We start from the raw sequence: 20,252 nt of genomic DNA on the forward strand, positions 1-20,252 counted from the left end.
TCTTTTTCTTTCCTCCTTCTTTAAAGACAATTTAAAACCTCAGACTCCAGTGCCTGATAACAGCTCCTTCTTGATTTTTGGATTTTCTGTGTTGCAAACATGTCTGACTGATCATGTCCACATCCCTGAGATCTACTTACTGGTGGCAGGGCTCTTTCTGGCAGCTCCACAGTGTGAACCACCTGAAACAGCCAAGGTAAGGCCTTGAAGAAAATAGTGGACAAGCAAGAAACTTCCATTGCTTTACTCCTTTGATAGGTTTCTCAGGCAAGTTAACTCTAATTGTTTGTTGTTTTTTGGGGGGGGAGGGGGGATAGTTAAAATTAGTCATTCATACTTTAAAGATGAAGTAAGTTAACTTTGTATTAAGGAAATTTGCATTCTGAACAAACTTGTTCACATAGGGATTAAATGTCATTTAACTAATGCACTTTAGAAGGTAGTTCAGATTAGCTTTCCTGTCTGTTCTTATGTAGTCAAGGCTCATTAAAATCTCAGAATTAGTGAATTTGGGTACTTTCCCCAGTGTCCTTAGAAGCCATAAGGCTCTTTTCCCCAGTAGTGCCAAAGATATCTCTCTAAAGAGGACAATCCATTAGTGCTGTCCTGGGGAAATGCAAGAAATAAGAGAGGGAAGAGCTGGTGGAGGTAAAGATGATACAACTGTATTTTTTCGCTGATGAGAGAGCAGGAGTTGTTCTTGATGTTTCATAAATAATTCAAGTCTCTTGAAATATATCTTCTCTTCTTTTAGAGAGATCTTGACTCTATGCTGCAGTGGATCTTGCAGCACCACCTTACAGAGAATGTCCTCAAAATCGGATTGTGTGCAGAGGCAGCTACTTTGCTGCTGGAAATGGTTAAGGTCACTGTGGACAAGGTAAGCATTTTGTAGCAGGGGAGTGCAGTGTGAGCTGCAAACTTTGCCCGAGAGTGTTGGGTGTCTGCGGCAGTCTTTATGTGTAAGCAGAACCTTTCTCTCCCCTCACAAGGCTCTGCTGAGCAGAGCAGTGGGCAGGGAAGAAAAGCATCAGTGCAGCTATTGACATGGTTATGGTACATAGCAGGGGATGCGATGGGCTCATGTTCAAGAACTCTGAACACAGAGATGGATCTTGCCCACAGCGTGACCCACTTTGCCCATTCTTGGTGGTGAGGATATGTCACATTTGTGACTGAGCTTGTAGAGTTCTGGCTCAGCATATCCTAAGTCTGCAAGCTAGGAGTTAGCTGCCCTGGCTATTCTGTGGCCATGCCATGTTTGCTCAGCTGCTTAGGAATACCTGGAGAGGAGCAAAAATATGCTCATCTGAGTGAGAGAGGAATGCTGCCTTGACTAAATGTACGTGTGTCTGTGTTCAGCCTATTGTAGATGCAGAAGCTTCCTGGGAAATTGCCTATCCACGGAATATTATCCAGTTTCTGGGCTTGATCTATCACAGTTATACTCAGGACCCTGTGTGGCGCTGTCCTGACTTCTTGAAAACTTTGGCTATGGTTGCCTTCCACTCTGGAGCACCCAAGGTATGTACATGTGAGCCAGCACAGGCCCTTCAACTTGGTTATGTGTAGCTAGGAGGAAATATCATCTTACAGGAGAGTACAGGTTAAAATGCATTGCTGTCTGTCCTCATCTACAGGGAAGCTCTGAAGGTCTTTTGTCTCCTGATGGTCCATCCATTGCTGAAGGGAAGGGCTGTGTTGATCCTTCGTCTCTCCCGCTCCTACCACACCCTGCCAAGAAACAAGTGTGGGATTTCATGCGAGTCCTCCTGATGGACAGTCTGCTCAACATCCCAGCGAACAAACAAGGACATCCACTTGAGCTGCTTATTGAGGTCTCTCATATAGTAATCAGGCCTTGCTGCTCTACTTTGCACTGGGGGTGGAAGGACAGGAGACATCCTATTAGTGACCTAGTGAAAGAAGGGTTAACAATGGCTAAGGGGTATCTTCAGTCAGCATTTTCAGCAATTCTTGTTCTCTAAAATATTATTCTCAGTCTACCTGTGGGGGCTTATATGAGAATGAAGAAGGCCTAAAGGATAGGGCCAGATCACATCTCTTAGAGAGCATGCATGACTTCCTGGCAGATCTGGACAACACACTTAGTGGAATGAAATTCCTACCTTTTCTGCAAGGAAGAGACTCCTTTTCCCTCCTCTGCATTCATGTAAACTAAGACAATATGCTACCCCAAGACAACAACAATGGCATTTTCCAGGCAGCATTTAACATTGAAGTAAGGCCTGAAAAAAATTCCCTTTTCTCTAGTAATGTCTGCGTGTCTCTAGAGCAGCCCTTGAATTCTGTTGAGAACAAAAGATTTCACACAGAGCATTCCCATTCCTGTGTACTGATTTATGAGACAACAATTTCTTTTCAGTCCTCAAATACAAAAACCAAACAACTGTCTCCCTGCCCAACCCCCCTTTCCATTTTAGAACAGATTAATACAAACTGTAACAGATTAATCTGGATTATGGATTACTCAAAGCACTGGAAGGGTTCAGTCAGCACAATGTAAAGACAGGGAGAATGGAAAATTTAGGCTCCAGGTCCAAATTCTCAATAATCCAGGTGTTCCAAATGAGAGTTTTGATCCAGACTCAGTTTAGTAAAACAGATTGCAACAAACGTAAGAAGCTTGACTGCAACTGCTATCTTATGAGTTAAATCATCTTGCAGAGTGGCAATTCCCTAAAGACTCACACATCTTGAAGAGTTGCAGTTCTCTAAAGGCATCATAGTAAATTCCCAAGGCTTAATCATGATAGAGTTTAAAACAGAGGATGACTCTTCTGACTGCCTGAATCCTGAGCCTGCTAAAAGGAGCTGAAATTCTCTGAGGGCAAGTTTTCTTGAGAACCACCTAGGAACCTAGATTCTGGCCCTGTGCAAAACTTCGCTTATTGTTCAGTGTGCAGAAGGGGACTGTGCTGGCTATCAGCTACAAAATATAGACATGTGTAGGATTTCCTGTGTGATAAACTTGGGTATGAGGTCCTACTGTCATCTGCTGCCCAGTAACTGTCCACACATGCACTTTTACTGAACTCTTTATGGGAGGTGCCTTGTTGCTTTTCCGCAGAGGGGTACACCGAATCCCTGCATTTATGTGTGACTGTAGATTTGCTGCCACAGACAACTACTTAGCTTGCATTAGCTGTTTTATATATCCACACCAAAGGGTAAAGTCTAGCAGAGAGGTGAAGTTGTCCTTGTTCTTTCTGTGTTTTGCAGTTTCCTCCTGCACTTCCTAAACCAATGCCAAGGTTTTTAAGGGAAATGTTGGGCATTCTAAACTATCCCAAACTGTATTGGGTGTCTCCTGAAATCCTTACTCCCTTGACCAAGACTTTAACTGATTCTGAATCTTTAGCTGATAAAAAATTGTCAGAAGTCCAGTGAAATCAGGGAATAAAGGCTGAAAGTGACTTTCAGAGCTGGATTTCCTGGCTGTTTTCCTGCAATGCTAATGTCTGTATGGTGACTATACAGGCTTCTCCAGAAGATGCCACCAGTGAGCAGAAGAGACATTTTCAGACAAAAGTCTTGCTATCTGCTATGGATGTCTTCCATGTTACAAGCCAAAGCGAGGGGAAAACAAGACCAAGAGGTGAGTGGTGAGAGCGGTGAGTTTGTTAGCTAGATGATGTTTGGCATGTAGCTGTAATTGATAGAAAGAGTAACACTCAGCTCAGCAGGCCAGATAGTCCATTCACTCCTGCTATAGTCCTAAACTAGTGTTAGTTGCCTAAACTACTGTTGTGTTGCCATGTTTCCTGAGAGCCTCCTCCTTCTTCCACCTCCCTGTCCTTCTCCTATGGGGAACATTCTAAAGATTAAATAGGAGGTGATTAAGAGGAAAGAAACCTAGGTTTACCCTTGAGTGCTTCTGGAAACAACCCTGGTAACTTAGTTATTGCCTTTCTTGGTCATTAGTTGGACCAGTCCTTCATGATAGTATATAGTAGTGGGGTTGGTTCTGTTCTTACGATGAAGCTGGTGAACATATATCTGCTAGACTTACAGTATTCTTAGATACTTCCCACCTCTGCGACAGTATGACCTCAGACTGTCCCTTTCTCAACCCTTGAAACCTCAGATCCCACGTGGCCATGTTATTTTGCATCTCAGCTTGTTTTGGGGTTGTCACTCCTCTTGTCTTCTCTCCAGGGAGCAGTGATCCTCATGGCACTTCAGAATCAACTGCATCTGCGTCTATAGTGAATGTTGCTTATTTTGCTCAGAAACTGATTGAGAAGCTGAACAGCAGAATGTTTGCTGCTGACCCCAAGCAAATCCTTCTCTTCATCGCCAAACAGATTGTGGTGGTAAGTCACATGAATGATTTTTTTCCACCTGTTATCAACATGTTTTAGTGTGTCCTGTTTCACAATGAGTTTGTGATACCAGAATTCTCAAGAAAAGGGCTGCAGTTTGTTTCATGACTGTGGTTATCCTGTTTTCGTGCATGAGCACATAATGGCCTAAACTGACAATAAGAGCTAGATGGTGCAGCTTAAAGAAGGGATAATTAGTACTTTTCCATGTGCCACTGTCTGCTGGTGAGGTACATGTTACCAAATGGGGATAAATTAATCTCTTCCACAATACCAGGGATTTCAGAAGAACTACAGGAAGATTGAATTTGTACCCAGCAGGTAGTTTGGGGGAATTTTGCCAAAATAAGTTTGCAGCAGCTTAAATGAAGTGACTGGAGTGGATCCTTGAGGAGAATATTCTTTGAGCAAGCCAAGTACTCTGCTGTTTTCACAGGTCTTAGAAGGCAGCTCTTCTCAAAAGGAGGTTTTCGTCAGTACCCTCTATAGCTGTCTAAACCGAGCGATCCTGTATTGCCTGTCCAGACCACAACAGTCACTGCCTGAACAGTTTAACATCCTGAACACTCTCAATGTCCTGCAGGAGCAGTGGGACATTATCTTTGCAACTTACAACTCAAGTAATAATTTCATCGTCTGCCTCATGCACTGCCTTTGCCAGCTAAATTCGGGCAGGTACAAAAGTTGGTCTCAGTATTACATTTGCTTATCTCTGGGTGCTGTTGTCTATGTCATTGGGTGCCAAGGGGGAGATTTCACATTCTTTTTCACACAAGTTAGGCAGTCTCAGTTTTGGGAAATACTAGAAGGTGAGACTGAGCTGGATTCAGCCAGACTAAGGACTTCAGATGTACCATATCCTAAAAAGCCTTTGGCCCATTGGGCTTGGTGCTCTGGGGATTGAAAGCATCATTCTGCAGCTTCCTGCATGGGACAAACCTTCCTCCCTGATCTGCTGTCTGTTAAAATGGCTGAATGAAGCCACTTGGGGAAAGAGGGTTGTTTTCCTCTTTTTTTTTTTTTTTTTTTTTTTTTTTTTTTTAATGAAGAATAGTGACAGAAATATTTTGATGTCATTTTTTTCATTTAATTTGGAGGGGAGGAAGGTCATTAATGTGTTCAGTATTCTGGGAGCAAGGAGTTGGTTTTCAGTAAGAATGGGGAAATGATGAACAGTTGTTCAGTCAGAAGGCTGTTTTCTGCTTGAAACACTAGTGAGCAGAAAACTTCCTATACCTCTGTTGCTCAGATGTGGGTTAGTATAAGCAGCTTAGTTATTTAAGAGTAGTAACTGCAGTTGAACGAACTTGAACTATCTTCAGGCGAGTTGGCCCACAAGTCCATTATTAAACTGAGAGCCTGAAAACCTTCTTCACAGGATGTGGGCTAGAATCACTCCTCAGGCACACAGGTGGCCATTCTCCGAGACAACTGCTGTGGGCTAACTTAGCAAGCTGGTGTTCTGCTCCAGCAGCCACTCTTGTGTGGGTATATTTAAAACATAAAAAACTGTGAATGGATTTTTTGACTTTTAGTGTTTCTGTTACTTGGATATGAGCTGCAAAATCATGGTCCTACTGACGTTGTTGGGAGTTTTGCTGTTGACTTGGATAGGGCTAGAACATCCATGATGTATCTTTGCTATTCTTATAGGTGATATGTCAGAGGAATGCTTGCTAATGTAAGCTGGGGAGTCATTTTGGACAGTTCTGTTTTGTCAAAAGAAGGAAATAATGGCCAGTGCTTTATTCACTATAACGATGCTTGCTGTTTCAATGGGAACCTTCTGTGCTGCTTAGAGGTTGAGGAATACTTCCAGTGTGCTCTGTCTAAATTGAATCCGGTGCTACAATGTCACATTTGAAATAAGCCACACTTTCCTGAGGTCTTTTCTAGCTCCATGATTGTTCTTATTCCAGTCAGATAATAATTTCCAGACAAAAGTTATTGAGATGGGTAAAAATTGCTAGTTTGCAGCAACAGTATAAACATTAAAAAACAAAACCACAAGTGTTGGTGTTATCCAAAAGTTAAACACAGCAAATCCAGGAAATCAGAATTACTGTATTTTAAAGAAAACCCAAAGGTAAAAAAGGCAACTTTGCCTACCCAAGAGACTTCGCTCTCCCCTGTAGCGGTGGCTATTTACAATTAAAAGAACATCATATATTAAGAGTAGCTATAGTGGGTCAGAACAAAGATCCAGGTGACCCCGTCTCCAACATTTTCCATGTAATGGGGGACACCTCTAGTGAAGAGGTTCAGAGCAAAGCAGCAGCATGAAAGATGCTTAGGAGAGGCGGAAGACAGCTGGATGTATTCTGGCTGCATCAGCACAGACCTATGCTTCAGCTAATTAGAGAGAGCAGTGTGAAGGGGAGGTACAAGTTTATGAGGAATTGAAAGGGTAAGGCATATAGAACACAACCAGAGTGATCCATGGGATCATGAGGAATGCTCTTTGATTTTGAAACAGACTGGCAGTGATTTAGTTACCTGCTTCCTGTAGATCCTGCAGTATGATGTGACTTCTGTAAGCATTGGAGCTTGGGCATATTGACCTGCTAAATAAATCAAGTGGGAGTGGATGTGTAGAAATACCTTTAGCTTTTTCATTGTCCTCATGTTGCTCTATTTCCTCATATGCCCTCCTTTTCTTTGTCACAGCTATCCAGAAGGTTTTGGAGTCGATGCAAAACCCAAACTCACTTCATATCACCAAATTTTCCTTGCTCCCAGTGAAGAGGAGAAGGGCAGCCTGCCTACTCCAGATGATGGTAATTTATGGCAGTTGGTATCTTTGGCTTACAGGGCAGGAAAGTGCCTGGCCTAAGCATCCATCAGAGCAGCTGTGCACGTGCTGCTTAACAGAGAGCGAGGAAAGTTGTGCTAAAAATGATTTGTCTTCATGCTGCATATTTTTATCCAAAATTCAGGCCCCATGTTCTCAGAAGAAAGCGATTTCAGTTTGAAGATCTCTTCCCCCCATGGTGGCCAGTGTCAGTGCCCAGCTACGTGTTACTTGCTGCTCAATTTCTTCTTTCCGAGACCCAATACAAAGCTTGAAGTCTGTGTTGTGCACAGGAAGAAATATTTGGCTGTTCTAGGAGAAGACAGTGGGTTGGAGTGAAGAATTTTTGGTCTGGATTCAGCGTGTGGGCTGTCAGTTAAACCATACTGCATAGGGATGCTCAATTTTTGTATCTTGAGTTGGCGCTAATGCAACCAAATTTGTCTGATTTACAGGGAGAGTCAACAAAACAGCTGAGCACTTACTCATAGAACAACCCATTGCTATGCCAAACTGTTTGAGTTGGCTACCTTCCTCCCACTGTTTGTAATGACATTTGATAGTATAAAATAATGTCCCTTTTGTTCTTTAGCACTCTATGTAAGATATTAAACATCATCAAACTTCCGATGAGATGGTTTTTCAAGGCAGAACCGGGTAGAATCATTTGTCACTCCTACTCATTTTAATCAGGGAGTTGAAATACAGCAAAAGAAATGTCTTATTGCTTCCTATATTAGACTAAACAGACTGGCTTAGAACCTGTGAAGCTAGCAGACAAAATGGAGTAACTCCGCCGATTCCAGCAATTATTCTAGACCAGTGCTGTTCCAAAAGAGACTTTCTGTTCCAAATGAGATGTTTTTGCTTTGTCTGCTGCTTGACTTCTTACACAAAAAAATGATTCTTCATTTGCCGTTTCCTTTGTTTTCTAGTTCATCAAGAGATTCTGAGAACAGTAGAAATCATCTGGAAGCAGCTCATTTCTCAGAGGCGGCAGGCTCTGGAGGACACTTACAAGATGGATCTCTCTGTAAAAGGAGGTGACAAAGAGAGGGAAATGAAGATAACTGAGATCACTCCTCTATGGGAAGAAATGATGACAAAAGCTTGGCAACACTTGATAGGTCTCTATTCTTTTATGGAGCACTTACTGTAGCGAACAAAGGCATTGCAGAATAATGGAAGGCTGTTGATTCCTTGGTTGTACTCTTACTCTGCCTGTCACTTCCTAGCTAAAACAGATTCTCATTCTCTATTCCAGTATTGTGATTAGGGGGATGTTTTCTGTGTCATGCCCCAGCCCTTCTTTAATCTTCTGGTGATGATCTAAAACTAGTGCTTTATTGCAAGGCAGAAAAATCTCTTCAGACGGTCATATCCCATAGGAGAATTTGACTAGAGGGAGGATATTTGGGTGAAGAAGGACACCGCAATGTGTGTAGCACTTCATGGGTCCAGGGCTGCTGTGGATGTCTTGACACTGGTCTATGGCAGACCTCAATGAGACTTTTACATAAAGACTTGAAAAGTACTTGTTGATTCAATGACTCTCTTATAAATAGAAGGACAGGCTAGCTGAAGTGTGGCTCTGTCGTTTTGTTGCATCTTGTGTAATATGCTTACAAACTCTGCACTTCCCCATGGGTTCACTTTCAAGTCTTACGTGCTCTTTTTTTTCTTCTTCTTTTTTTTTTCCCCTTTTCTGTTCTTTCTTCTGGACCACAGCATCTGAAAAGAAAACTTTCCAGAATAAAGGCGGGCCAGGCCTGTCACAGAGCAAGCACAATTCATGGAGTGAAAGCCTCTCTTCAGCAATTAAGTTGATGCCTGGACGAACCACAAAAGAAATGGGCTGCAAAACTGAGGTAAAATACGCTTTTTGTCTTTTTAGGCTCTGTAACCTGCTCTGAGCTTTTGAAGGGGTTCTGAAGAGTTTGTCTGGACTTGAGTCTTCTGTGTATGTCTCCTGGCATGTTCTCTTGGAAATTACAGGCACTCATTGCTGTTAAGGTTCCTTTCCTAGACCTTAAGACCAGGAGAGACAATTATGAATGATTTTGTCTGACCTTCTGAATAGCAGGGGCCGGAAAACTTCACTCGGGGTTTGCCTAAAGGTGTGATTCAAGCCGGTGAGGTGAGAACATGTTATAGTGAAGATGTAGAGCCAGAGTTAAGCTCTGCTGGCCTCTCTGAGGCCAATTCAGGTGTCTTTCCACCAGCGTTGGGAACTTTCAGGAATGCTGGGCAGAGATACCTACATGGCTCTGATTAGTCAGCTAGAGTTTTTTAGGTCGGTCTCAGCACCTTGCTGCTGGAGCTGACATGGGTGTGGAATAGTTTTAGACAAACAGATAGTCCATAGGTAGAGCAGTTGCGTAGCTCATCTGGAGCAAGACAACCTGATGCTTCCTAGAAACTCTTAGACTTCCTACGTGCATGTGTAGGTGTTTCTGCTGGAGAAACTGCATGCAGCAATATGTTGACCCTCTATTTAGAAATCCAGCTTCAAACAGAAATGTAAGCTCAAAAGCTGTACCTGTAATGTTACCACTGGAATTGCTGATAGTTTTTGTCTGGTCATCTAGATGATGTTTGTATTCCTCTTGCACCTCAAATTAGTGACTTAAATCCTGCTTCTCAACGTAATCTGTTAGTTGTATTATTTCTAAGGAACTGAAGCCCCAGCATGGGAAGGTACCATAACTTTAACTAACTCTGGTTTGCTTAAAGTTTGGCATAAACTTCATCAGCTTTCTAAATGAGAGAATCAAGAAGTTAAGTTTAAAAAATCAAAAATAGAAATGGGGTGATGTACCTTTATGGTGGGCAGAGTGGAGAGTGCAACAGCCAGAGAGCAACAAACTGAAGGTTTGGAAGCTACTGAAAACCCACTTCATGAGCTATTTGTGGTAGCAACATTCATCTTATGATGCGAACAGTGAAATGTGAGTAGCTGTTAAACCAGATAGGTGTGCCCCATTTGTCTGGGCAGAAACCTGATGTTTGTTTTCAGTCTGTGGCTCTGATGACAGAAGTGTTGGTGCCACCATTAGGTCTAGAGATCCACATTCACTTTCCTCAGTTGCTGTAGTCTTTTATTTGTTTTTTGGGTAGGTTTCTGAGTCTCGTTGAACCCTATGCTGCTAGCTGTAAAAGGGGGGTGCTAGATCAACTGTGAGGGTACTCTAAGGATGCGTGTTTTTTTGTGTGATACGCTTAGATGTTACAGCAGTCAAAGCTGTAATATTATTTGTAATGCTGTAGTAACAAGAAGCCACTGTCATGAACTGGAATGGCTTTGTGCTGTGCACTAGGCACATGCAGAACTAAGAAATGATACTTGACCTGAAGAACTTAGGTAGGCAGCCTTAACATATAATGTATTCATGCAGCCTTTTTGCATGAGGCCTGGTTATAGGACTTAAAAGGGAAAACATAAGCACCCTGTGCTTATTTCTGCTTATGTGGCTGTACGTGGGTAACAGCAAGGAGTTGCTGGCTTTGCTGCTGCTTTTGGCTTATATCACTAGGTAAACCTTGTCCTTCAGATGCTGAATTGGGAGAAAGGATCTGGTATTCCCATACTACTGTCCTTTCCTTTTCTACTCCCTATGGAAGATTAAAGGTCCAAATTTTTGTTTATTCTCAAGAGGTAGGGAGACAAGTGTTTATATAAAAGCAATTTGTCTGGAGTATATGGAGCGTTCATGCTGCCACCATATATGTTCTTGGGCGTTCCTTGACAGAGACTATAAAGCTGGACTATCTTTTCCATGTTTGAGCTCCTCCTTGACTGAGAGGGCTTTTTTCATGTTTTTGGTGGGCATTTGTCCAGAACACAAATAAAAAGCAACAGTTAGAAGTTACTTCTTAAAGTATGTTCAGGCTGGAGCAAGTGGCTCTAGGGTAGGGCTGCACTGCACTGACAGAATAATCAGAACTTCTGACCGTGCTTAAGCACTGAGCATTCTAGTGTTAAAGCACTGCTGAACATATCAAAGGCTTATTTCTGCTGTTTAAGAGACAATGTAAGTCTGTCACAACTTCAGTTTTGGGAGTCTTAACTTTCTAGCTCCAGCTGTGGCGGGTTGCAGCTTTATCCCCAGGGGTCACTGGTTCAGTTCCAGGTGTGTTGGTCAGGAAGGCTGTGATATCCAAGTAACATGTCTGATAGCACCTTACTGAGCAACAGTTCTTTTCTCAGCACACCACAGCATCTTTCTCATTCCTTCACTTTGCTGCTTACAGAGCAAGTTCTTCCCAGGTACATATGTAGAGTGTGATGTCATACTGCAAGAGCATCAACTATTTGCCCTGGGGTCTGTTTAATTATTTTTTAAAATTAATTTTGATTATTACAGCTGATTACACCTCAGTGAGCAATGTAATTGATATTTGTAAATGTATCCCAAGGAACATTTTGTACAACATGCTTTTTGCTGTTGAAGGTTAAAGACTCCGTTATTGGTTTTTCCCTAAATATGCCCACATCATTAGTTCCTCCAGTGAAAAGGTTGCCATCTGGAAAAGGCAGCACGGAGACATTATTCAGGCACAAGTGCATGAAATTGGTGTTTCTGCATCTTCTGTCTCTCTCCTGCAAGGAAGCTGCTTGTAATTAAAGGAGCTGGGTTTGGCGGAAACATTACTCATTTGGTGTTATTCCTTATCATGTCAACGAGTGACAGCTCCACAGCTCTGATAAATTGTTCCTCTCAATGAGATGCAAAACTACAATTCCAAACGTTCTTCTCCACTCTCCCCCTTTCTCCTCTCCAGCCTGTCTTTGAAAGAGTTTGCTGCACTTTTCAGACAGATAAAATCTAAGGCAAAAGAAATGGATTCCTTCGCTCCTCCATAGCCCTCTTTCTTCATAAATTTCACAAGCAAGGTGCCAGGTGGGTTTCTCATTATTAAAGGAAGTTACAAGTTACATTAAAAGTCAGTGGGATTCATGCTTCTAACTCAGTTACAAGCTGCTGCAAATTTCGTTTACAGTCTTATTCTCACTGAAGCTCCTTGGACTTCAAGAATATCTCTGCCTTGAGCAGGATTTCGTTCTTGATGGGATGGCTGCTGTACCAATGTAGAAACGGCTTAACTAAGGGTTACAACTAAGGGCTGGTAAATGAAAATAGTCACTTATTGATTAGGACAGTGTCAAAATGTTTGTAATGGAAAGCATATAGGTAATACTAAGGGGTGGATGGAATTTGTTTCAGTGCCACATTATGGCCTCTTATCCTCATTTCAAATGTAGCTGTTGGGGGAGAAAGATGGATGATGTATAAGAACTCACTCCTATTTATACTTGCATTTTTATTTCTTAATTTTGAGAATTGCTAAGTCTTTTCAACTACTTGAAAAATTAGAACAACATCATCTCTAAGTCTGGAAGTAAGTTAGTTGGGCTAACATGCTTTCACCTGGGATGTCAAAATTAAAAGCTATATTTTGTGTGTAGAATAGAAATGAAGCATTTTCCATGCTGAGAACAAACTGCAAGCATTAAAACTGCTTGGTGTTACTAAATCAAACTTAAATAAGGAGTTTCTTGCACCAACATTTCACATTTAAGGAATAGAATTTTAAAAAAAGAACAAAACTGTTGCCAAATGTTAGCTGTGTGTTTAAGCAAAAAAAAATGAAAGTGGCCTGATTTGCAGTGGGTGCTGAACACTTGTTACCCACTGCTTATTCCAGTGGAGAACATGAGCGCTCATCAGCTCTGCACACCAGAGTACTTTTGTGAGATGCCTAGGATTGGAAATGACGACTGTAATCTTTATATAGGGATCTTATTTTTGACCTGTCTTTAATGATAGTCAGTTTAGAAAGTGCTGTAATGTGATTTTTGTACATTTGCTGTCTCTCAAGCATCTTCTGTGTGCCTTAGGGAAAAATCTTCAGGTACTGCCTTCTACCTTCGCTGCTGCTAGTTATGGACGTAGGTCCTACAGCAAAGGGCATCTGACTGAAACAGAGATAAAAGGAAAAAGTAGAAATATAAACTAGATAGAGAGAAAACCTTTAAGTTGTATGCTCAAATTATAATCCTTGCTTTTACTCAGAGTTAAGCACTGTTGTTCCTAATTGAGGAAAAACTCCTATTGAAGTTGAGAATGATGCAGGAATTCAGGCTGGATTTCAAAGCTTTGCCCACTAGAAAGAAGAAATGGGTTGGTTAGTGAGTTATTAGTTCCTTTCCTTTATTGAATGAAAAAAAGGAGCTGAAGCAGTAATAGCATTTGCTGGGAAAAAAAAGTCTGTTAACATCTATTAACTCTTTCCCTGTTGTCATTTACAAGGTAGCAAGAATGCTTTTGAGACCTGATCCTCAAACTGAAAAAAAAACAAAGTTCAAATGATTCACTTTAGCAAAGGATCTGACCCCACATTCCTGCTGTACTTTTGCTCAGGATCTCCAATACATCAGTAAAGCCAAACACCGTTCCTTGCTATTTGAGTGACAAATATTAGAATTGGAGAGCAAATGCAAATGTGTTTCCACCTTGTCTGCCTGAATCCCTTTGCTGTCCCATGGTCTGCTCTGGGCCTTGTCTAGAACACATGAACACTCTAGAAAGGAGAGCCTGGTCCCATTTCTAGGAGGAGAGGGGTAACCTGCTCTGGTAGTTGCTGTTTTGTACTCTTGGAAGTCAGACCGGTCATGCAGGAGCAAGAGGAGCATTGTACAAAGTTAGATGTTTCTTTAGGGCTTACAGATGACAGAGTTGGGTAAGTTTGCCAGTGGAAGTGTCTATAAGACTCTTGAATACAGTCCAAAAGGTTTCCAATCCATTGACTGTCCTGTTTCAGAACAAGCCTTTTGATCCTTCCCCTTCCCTTCCCCCTTCCTCCCCCCTCCCATTTTGCTCTTGGAATCTACAATATCTGTATTTAATTCTGAGGTTAGCAATAGCTGACTGGTTGTTTTTTTGTCTCCTTTAAAAACTACAAGAGCCAGAAGGGACTACTATAACAACCATATTTCAGTAAATTGTAAATCAGTCAACAGCTTCTACCATGCAGAGTGTCCTAAGGTTCTTCCTGAGGATGGGTGTCCGAGCAGGGTTACCAGCAGCCGGCTTTTAATTACTGTAAGACACTCTAACTCAGGGCTGTAGGTTGTTCCCTTTTCAGGAAATATGGAGCCTCCTGAGTTTTACAGCAGGCCTGATCATGTTCTCCTGTTTTGATTCATTAGTTGCATTCTTCTATGCCAGAGATGCATGTATGTTGAGAGAATGAAATGGAAAAGGTCTTTTTAATTCCAGTCTCCAGAATGATGAGGTTAACAGAAACCCCCTAACTTTTAATTGCATGAACAAACTTCACAGGAGCATTCTGTGCGGCAAAAGTACACTTGTGAAGATAGATAGATAGATAGATATAGCCAACATCTGACCTCCTCTGTGATGGTTTTGTCACTCTGTCAGCTGCAGGAGAATTTCTCCTAGTTCAAGTGGTATGGGAGAATGCAGCCTTTGTACTTGTAAGGCTTTTGGAGCAGTTTAATGGATAGCTTGGTTTCTGCTTTGCAGGGTATCTTTGACTCTCAGCATATCCCTCTTAACATGTCACCCCAGAACTAATGGCAGAAAGCATTTAATGCTGTAGCTCTAGAAACTGGAAAATAGCAGGTGTGAAATGTGACGTGCCTGAGAAGATAAGTGATTCATTTTCCTTAGCTGGCTTTTCAGTAACAGCCCTCTTGTTCTTACTTTTGCAAGCAGCAGCCGGATTGTTAAACCCAAATCAAATCTGTAAAGGATGGGTGCATCAATGTGTCAGCAACAGCTGCCCTTGCCTCTGGACGGATAACTCTCTGAAGTCAGGAGCTCTCAGAAAAGACTTCTTGGCTGGGTCTTAAGTCACTAATGGAGACAGAACCCACTTCAGCTGCTTCTGAAAATTCTTCTTAATTTTGTGCAGTGTGATATTTTTATATTCTTAGTTTTAATGATGGCTAAGCAGTCCTGATGCACCTGCTGAAAAGAAACTGCAAGCTCATTAACTCATTTAGGAGAGCAAGTTGTTTTCCTCAGTGATGAGGTGAGGACAGAGTTTGATGGTATGACCATGGGCCACTTGAATTCTGCAGTTTTGTAACAACAGATATCCTTGATTAGGGTAACAGCAAATGCCTCTTGGGCAGGCTCCACTTGGAAGGTATCTATCAGAGTTCTACCTTTATAATTAGTTTCCCAAGAGAAAATATAAGACATCATCTCAAATCTCTTGGAATTAATGTTTCTTTTGAAGTCCAATACAGACTGAGACATGTTTCAAATGACATATTATTTCAAAGTGTTTAGGACTTTCCTTATTTTTAGATTTAAAGGAAATTTACTTTTTAAAATCTTACAATTGTTTTATTCACCAGGTTTTTCTCTTAGACTAGAAGCTAAAAGGGTTGTTGCTACAGAAAAATCACTTGTGCTTGTTACATCAAGGACTATAGACGATACTTTTCATAACCAGAGAAAAATTAAAAAATTGTTTCACATGTAACACTCGTTGGTAAGATATTTATGTATTTATATTTATATATTTATGTACACACACATATGTGCACGTGTATATATGTGTATGTATGTATATACGCATGCATGTATGTATACACAAACACACATATATGTATATGTGTCTGTGTGTATATATGTGTGTGTGTGTGTATATATATTTATATACGCACACTGCTCATTAACAGCTCTATTAGTTCAACTGTGGGGATGATCTGTTATATTTTGAGAAGTATTTGGGCCTAAAATTTCCATTGAATTCAGTGGGAGTTGGGTTCCTGAATAAGGGTACAGGCTTAAATTCCTTCTGTGCTGGGAGTGTAAATCTGCAAATGAAAACTAACAGGAGACTTTTAATGTGCTTTGTACAGTGCTAGGACTTACTTACCTAATGCCTATAGTAACTGCATCACAGATACAGAATCAGCTTGACTCCCGTCTAAGAAAGGATTCAAACTCCTGCAAGCCCAAGAGAGAGCACTGGGGCTTCGTTCACTCCTACCTGTCAGTCTTACTTCACATGTTTTGCAACCGTTTTTACTGGGTTTGGGTTAGGGGTGGGATAAGAGGGAGAAATGTCTCATTCAAAACTAGTATGCCTAGATCATATTCCCAGAGTCTTGGGTCAGATATCTGTGTGCAAAAGTGTGTGTTTTAGAGGGTGTTTAGTTTTGAACAAAGTTTTGCAAGAAGTGTGTAATGTTGAACTGGAAGGATGATAGTATATTTTCAGACCCCTGTCAGGGCACAGAAGACTCAAGGGCACAGAAGTCCCAGGACACTGAATCAATTAGCTCAAAATGCTGAATTAGTGGGCTTTTTGACTTCTCCTGTAAGAAAGAAGCTTTATCTCTACTTGACTGACATGAATTTACAGAGACTTACCCATAGTTACCCAAGACGTCAGTGGCAAAGCTAGCAGCTGAATACAGTGCTCAATAATGGGCGAGTACTTTCAACTACCAGCTACTTCTTTCCTGCATCGTTATAGCACCTTTCAATAATTGACTCTGAAGGCTATGCTGACCAACCTGTTTTGTTTTTGTTTTGTTTTTTTCAAACTATACTAGACCTGCTGCATCAGATGCAAAGAATACTTGTTTAACGTGGGGAGGTATGTGGGGTTGTGGGGTAATGAAAAGGAGAGAGGGGTTGAACAAAAATAATTTGCTCATTTATACAGAACACTTGGGATGCAGAAGGGACAAGCTGAACATAGAATTTCACTGTGGGTGAGATGAAGAAGATGAGAATATTTGAAACAATCACAATTATTATTTAAACAAATATTTTTCTTACCTATCACTCAGTCTTTTATCAGCTTTTCAAGTTAACTGAGTTAAAACAAGCAAATATATAATGATATTTCTTTGAGAAGTGCATCATTTGTGTAACATCTTTATCTTCATAATAGAAGGATAATTAACATCACTAATTATCTAATTAAGTTCATTAAGCATCTACCAACAGTGCACCGTGAAGTTGACATTATGTTCTACTGTCAACAAATGCTTTGATTTCTTAGGAAGTAATTAAAATGTAAATTATCATGCCATTAAATGCACAGGGGAAGTTTGGAATCAAATATTCATTTCAAAACTGCTCATAGCGCACTTTTTTTTTTTTTACTTGAATGAAAGCAGGCACTTTGCTATTAATGATGTATATTAAACAATTTCCATTATAATATTATTGTCTTGTTTAATAACTGACTCAAAGCTAAATTAGTGTGCTGCAGGAAGCTGGAAAAAGTTTCTTTAACTTTGAACAAAGAAATGTTTATGTCCTCTTAACCAGATATTTGAGACGTTCATTTATCATTTTCAGATTGTTTACAAGATTGTAAGGAAATAATTCAACACCTCTGCATTTTATGTAGTTCTTAATTGCTTACCTAGTCTATTGACCTATCTAATTTATAGAGTACAAATCATTAAACTTTCTGAAATGCATGGGAATAATTAATGCATTGATTCAAGATAACTGTTTTACAGAGAAGTTGAAATAGAAAAGTTGTTTAACGATGAATACAAATTGTTTGTCTGAACCAGATTCACAGGCCAGCCACCCCACAGTCTGCCCCCTACAAAATCCAAAACCAGTTGCTGCAGAAAGGGGTGTGTGACAGCGCAATGCAGAGAAGAAAATCTGTCTTAGCAAAGTTGTTCCCTCTTGAATTATATCAGTTGCAGATCATCTTGAGACCTGAAGCACAAGGTGTAATATCCGTTCCAAAACTTTTTGTGGATAAATGTATTCAGATAATTTTTCAATATTTTTAGATTCAGTGACATCCTGTGGCAGTGAAGTCCCTCCATTTAATTCCACATTGTGTGAAAAGATGTTTTCTTTTGTGTTTCCTGTTTCTTTTTTGGTTTTTGTATTTTTGCCTTTTAAGGTAGAGATTGTCTGGTTCAGTTTTAAGCTCACATACAGGATTTCAGCCAGTGGAGTTTAATGTTTAAAGCTGTTGGCATTGAAATCTCATCTTTCAAGAGCTGTTGGTTGCAGAGTTTTATGTTCACATAGCAGAGATCATGCCAAATGAGTTGAATGGTGTTTATGTGGATGAAAGCAGAGCTTTATTTGGATCAGGAGAAACCTTAGAAGCAATTGCTAGCAACTGAAGCAGAATTACTTTTCTTTCTGCTACATATATAGAAAGAAAAATCATTTTCCTATTTTTTGGTTCAGGTATGTCCATTTTCAGCAGGAATTTTGACGTAATGTTTCCTTTACAATAAGAAGAAAATTATTTGAATTAAACTGTTTTATGTATGGATTGTTTGATTCAAAAACCTTAAAAGGCATTTCAAGTTGAATCAAATTTTCATTTTGTTTTCAAACTTTGAGCCAAATAAACATTTTCATTTTCCATTTCCCACATGAAAATCATTATTCATTATTTTTAATAATTAGGTTGTTCTATTTTTTTCAAAGAAAAAGGATGCAAATTTTTTTATTCACAGTATTTTTAATAGAAATTTTTTAAAGGAGAAGAGTTATGACCAACTTTACTTATGAATAGGTTATGAGTTTATATATGGTGTCTTTTTTTCATGCAGGGAGCAGTATGGAATGCATATGGGAATCCAGATGCCAGCTGGAAAATTGACTGTGAAATTCTGTGAGAGCGCAGGGACCTGAAAATAGCTAGAACTGTGAACAGGATGGCAATATATCCAAGTAAAGAACAGGAAATCAGGAGGGGTCCTAGAAATCTCTGCCAGATGAAACTAAAGATTTCTCTTAGATGAGGGCATGTGCCAAAGTCTTGTGAATTACTCATTCATTATTGTTCTCGTCTTTGCTAGCCAAATTGAAGATAACTTGGTTGTGCCTATCTGCTCTATTCATACTGTCTGTTGCAGAATAGCCATATTCTTAATCTGTACACACAGGATTGCTTTATGGGCATTAAAAAGCTCCAAAAGTAATGATATCACCTTTAAATGTAAGCCATTTTAGGGAAATCGTGATAATTTTGGGAGGCAAGGGGAGAGAAATTTCTTTGTATCTTGGACTCCAAGCTCTAAGGATACTAATGTTTACAGAATTCTTTCTTCAGCCAAACGAATTAGAATTGTACATTCTCCTTAAATAAAAGCCATAATTAAAATACAATCAGAAAACTCCAGTGAGGCTTTAAGATAAACGCATTGAGACACTATATAATAAAGCCCCACGTTACATACAGCTGTAGAAGGACTTCATAGAAGATCATCTTTTTCAGTAGAAACAGGGAAGTGGTGAGTAAGAACAAGTGTAGGAAAGGAGACCCCATTGGTAGTCTTAGTAGTGCCAAAGTCCGACCTTCACCCTTCACTAGAGGTAAGAGCTAATACCTCTGCTGTTAAAGGGGGGAAAGTGAGGCCTCACGAGGTTGAGTGTTTTATCCCCAAGTCACAAAAGAAGTCATTCTCAGAGACAAGAATGAAGAAGAAAGGTGTCTCACCTCCCAGTGTGGTTTTTTTGCTATTAGGAGATGACTGACTTGTTCTCGCAGGAATTCATCTCTAGTAATATTAGCTTCTGTAGGAGTGTGCATGTGTATGTATACATATATAGTTGCTATAGAAGTAGAATTGCTTCTGTGCTGTCTGAGTTTAGCTGATAAATACAGTGTGGAAGTCTCATCATGTGTACATCATACTTTGGGTTTATCTTCTTGAAAGCCACCCCTGTGTGCGGGTGCATTTATGGTGCACTGAAATATGGAGCTTTTTCTCATTAAGTTTGCTATTCCCCAGCCAACTGGCAATGCCAGAAATCCATCCATGATCCTTAGGAGCAGTTGGCACTGTGCATTAGCCTCCTAGCGGGTTGAGGCACGAAGCTTACATGCAACACTTAACTGCTGGAACTACAGTCTGTTGAAAAGCTAAATGAATTTTGGCAAAGTAACAATAAAATCCACATGGTGATGACAATGTTGTGATTCATAAGAGCCTGCAAACAACCCTCAGTGTGGAGAGTGTGTGCTAAGGACTAGGGCAAAGTGCTCTTTGATCTGCTAAGAAAAACATTATCTGTCTTAGCTTAATGTTTATTACTTGGTGACTAATGAAACAATTTTTCCTCTTATGA

At 40.4% G+C, this 20,252-nt stretch overlaps 1 protein-coding gene across 1 annotated transcript in view; it reads left to right on the forward strand.

Moving 5' to 3' along the window:
• Nucleotides 1–20,252, forward strand: part of WDFY4 (WDFY family member 4) — a 151,660-nt gene that overhangs the window by 60,385 nt on the left and 71,023 nt on the right. Inside the window, exons 31-40 of the mRNA XM_067300021.1 lie at nucleotides 27–196; nucleotides 755–880; nucleotides 1,363–1,524; nucleotides 1,641–1,838; nucleotides 3,502–3,619; nucleotides 4,180–4,337; nucleotides 4,783–5,021; nucleotides 7,014–7,123; nucleotides 8,073–8,264; nucleotides 8,866–9,005. Of these exons, the coding sequence (XP_067156122.1) occupies nucleotides 27–196; nucleotides 755–880; nucleotides 1,363–1,524; nucleotides 1,641–1,838; nucleotides 3,502–3,619; nucleotides 4,180–4,337; nucleotides 4,783–5,021; nucleotides 7,014–7,123; nucleotides 8,073–8,264; nucleotides 8,866–9,005 (1,613 nt within the window). The remainder of the gene's footprint in view (nucleotides 1–26; nucleotides 197–754; nucleotides 881–1,362; nucleotides 1,525–1,640; nucleotides 1,839–3,501; nucleotides 3,620–4,179; nucleotides 4,338–4,782; nucleotides 5,022–7,013; nucleotides 7,124–8,072; nucleotides 8,265–8,865; nucleotides 9,006–20,252) is intronic.

The sequence above is a fragment of the Apteryx mantelli genome, chromosome 7, assembly GCF_036417845.1.
Source record: "Apteryx mantelli isolate bAptMan1 chromosome 7, bAptMan1.hap1, whole genome shotgun sequence".
Lineage (NCBI taxonomy): Eukaryota > Metazoa > Chordata > Aves > Apterygiformes > Apterygidae > Apteryx > Apteryx mantelli.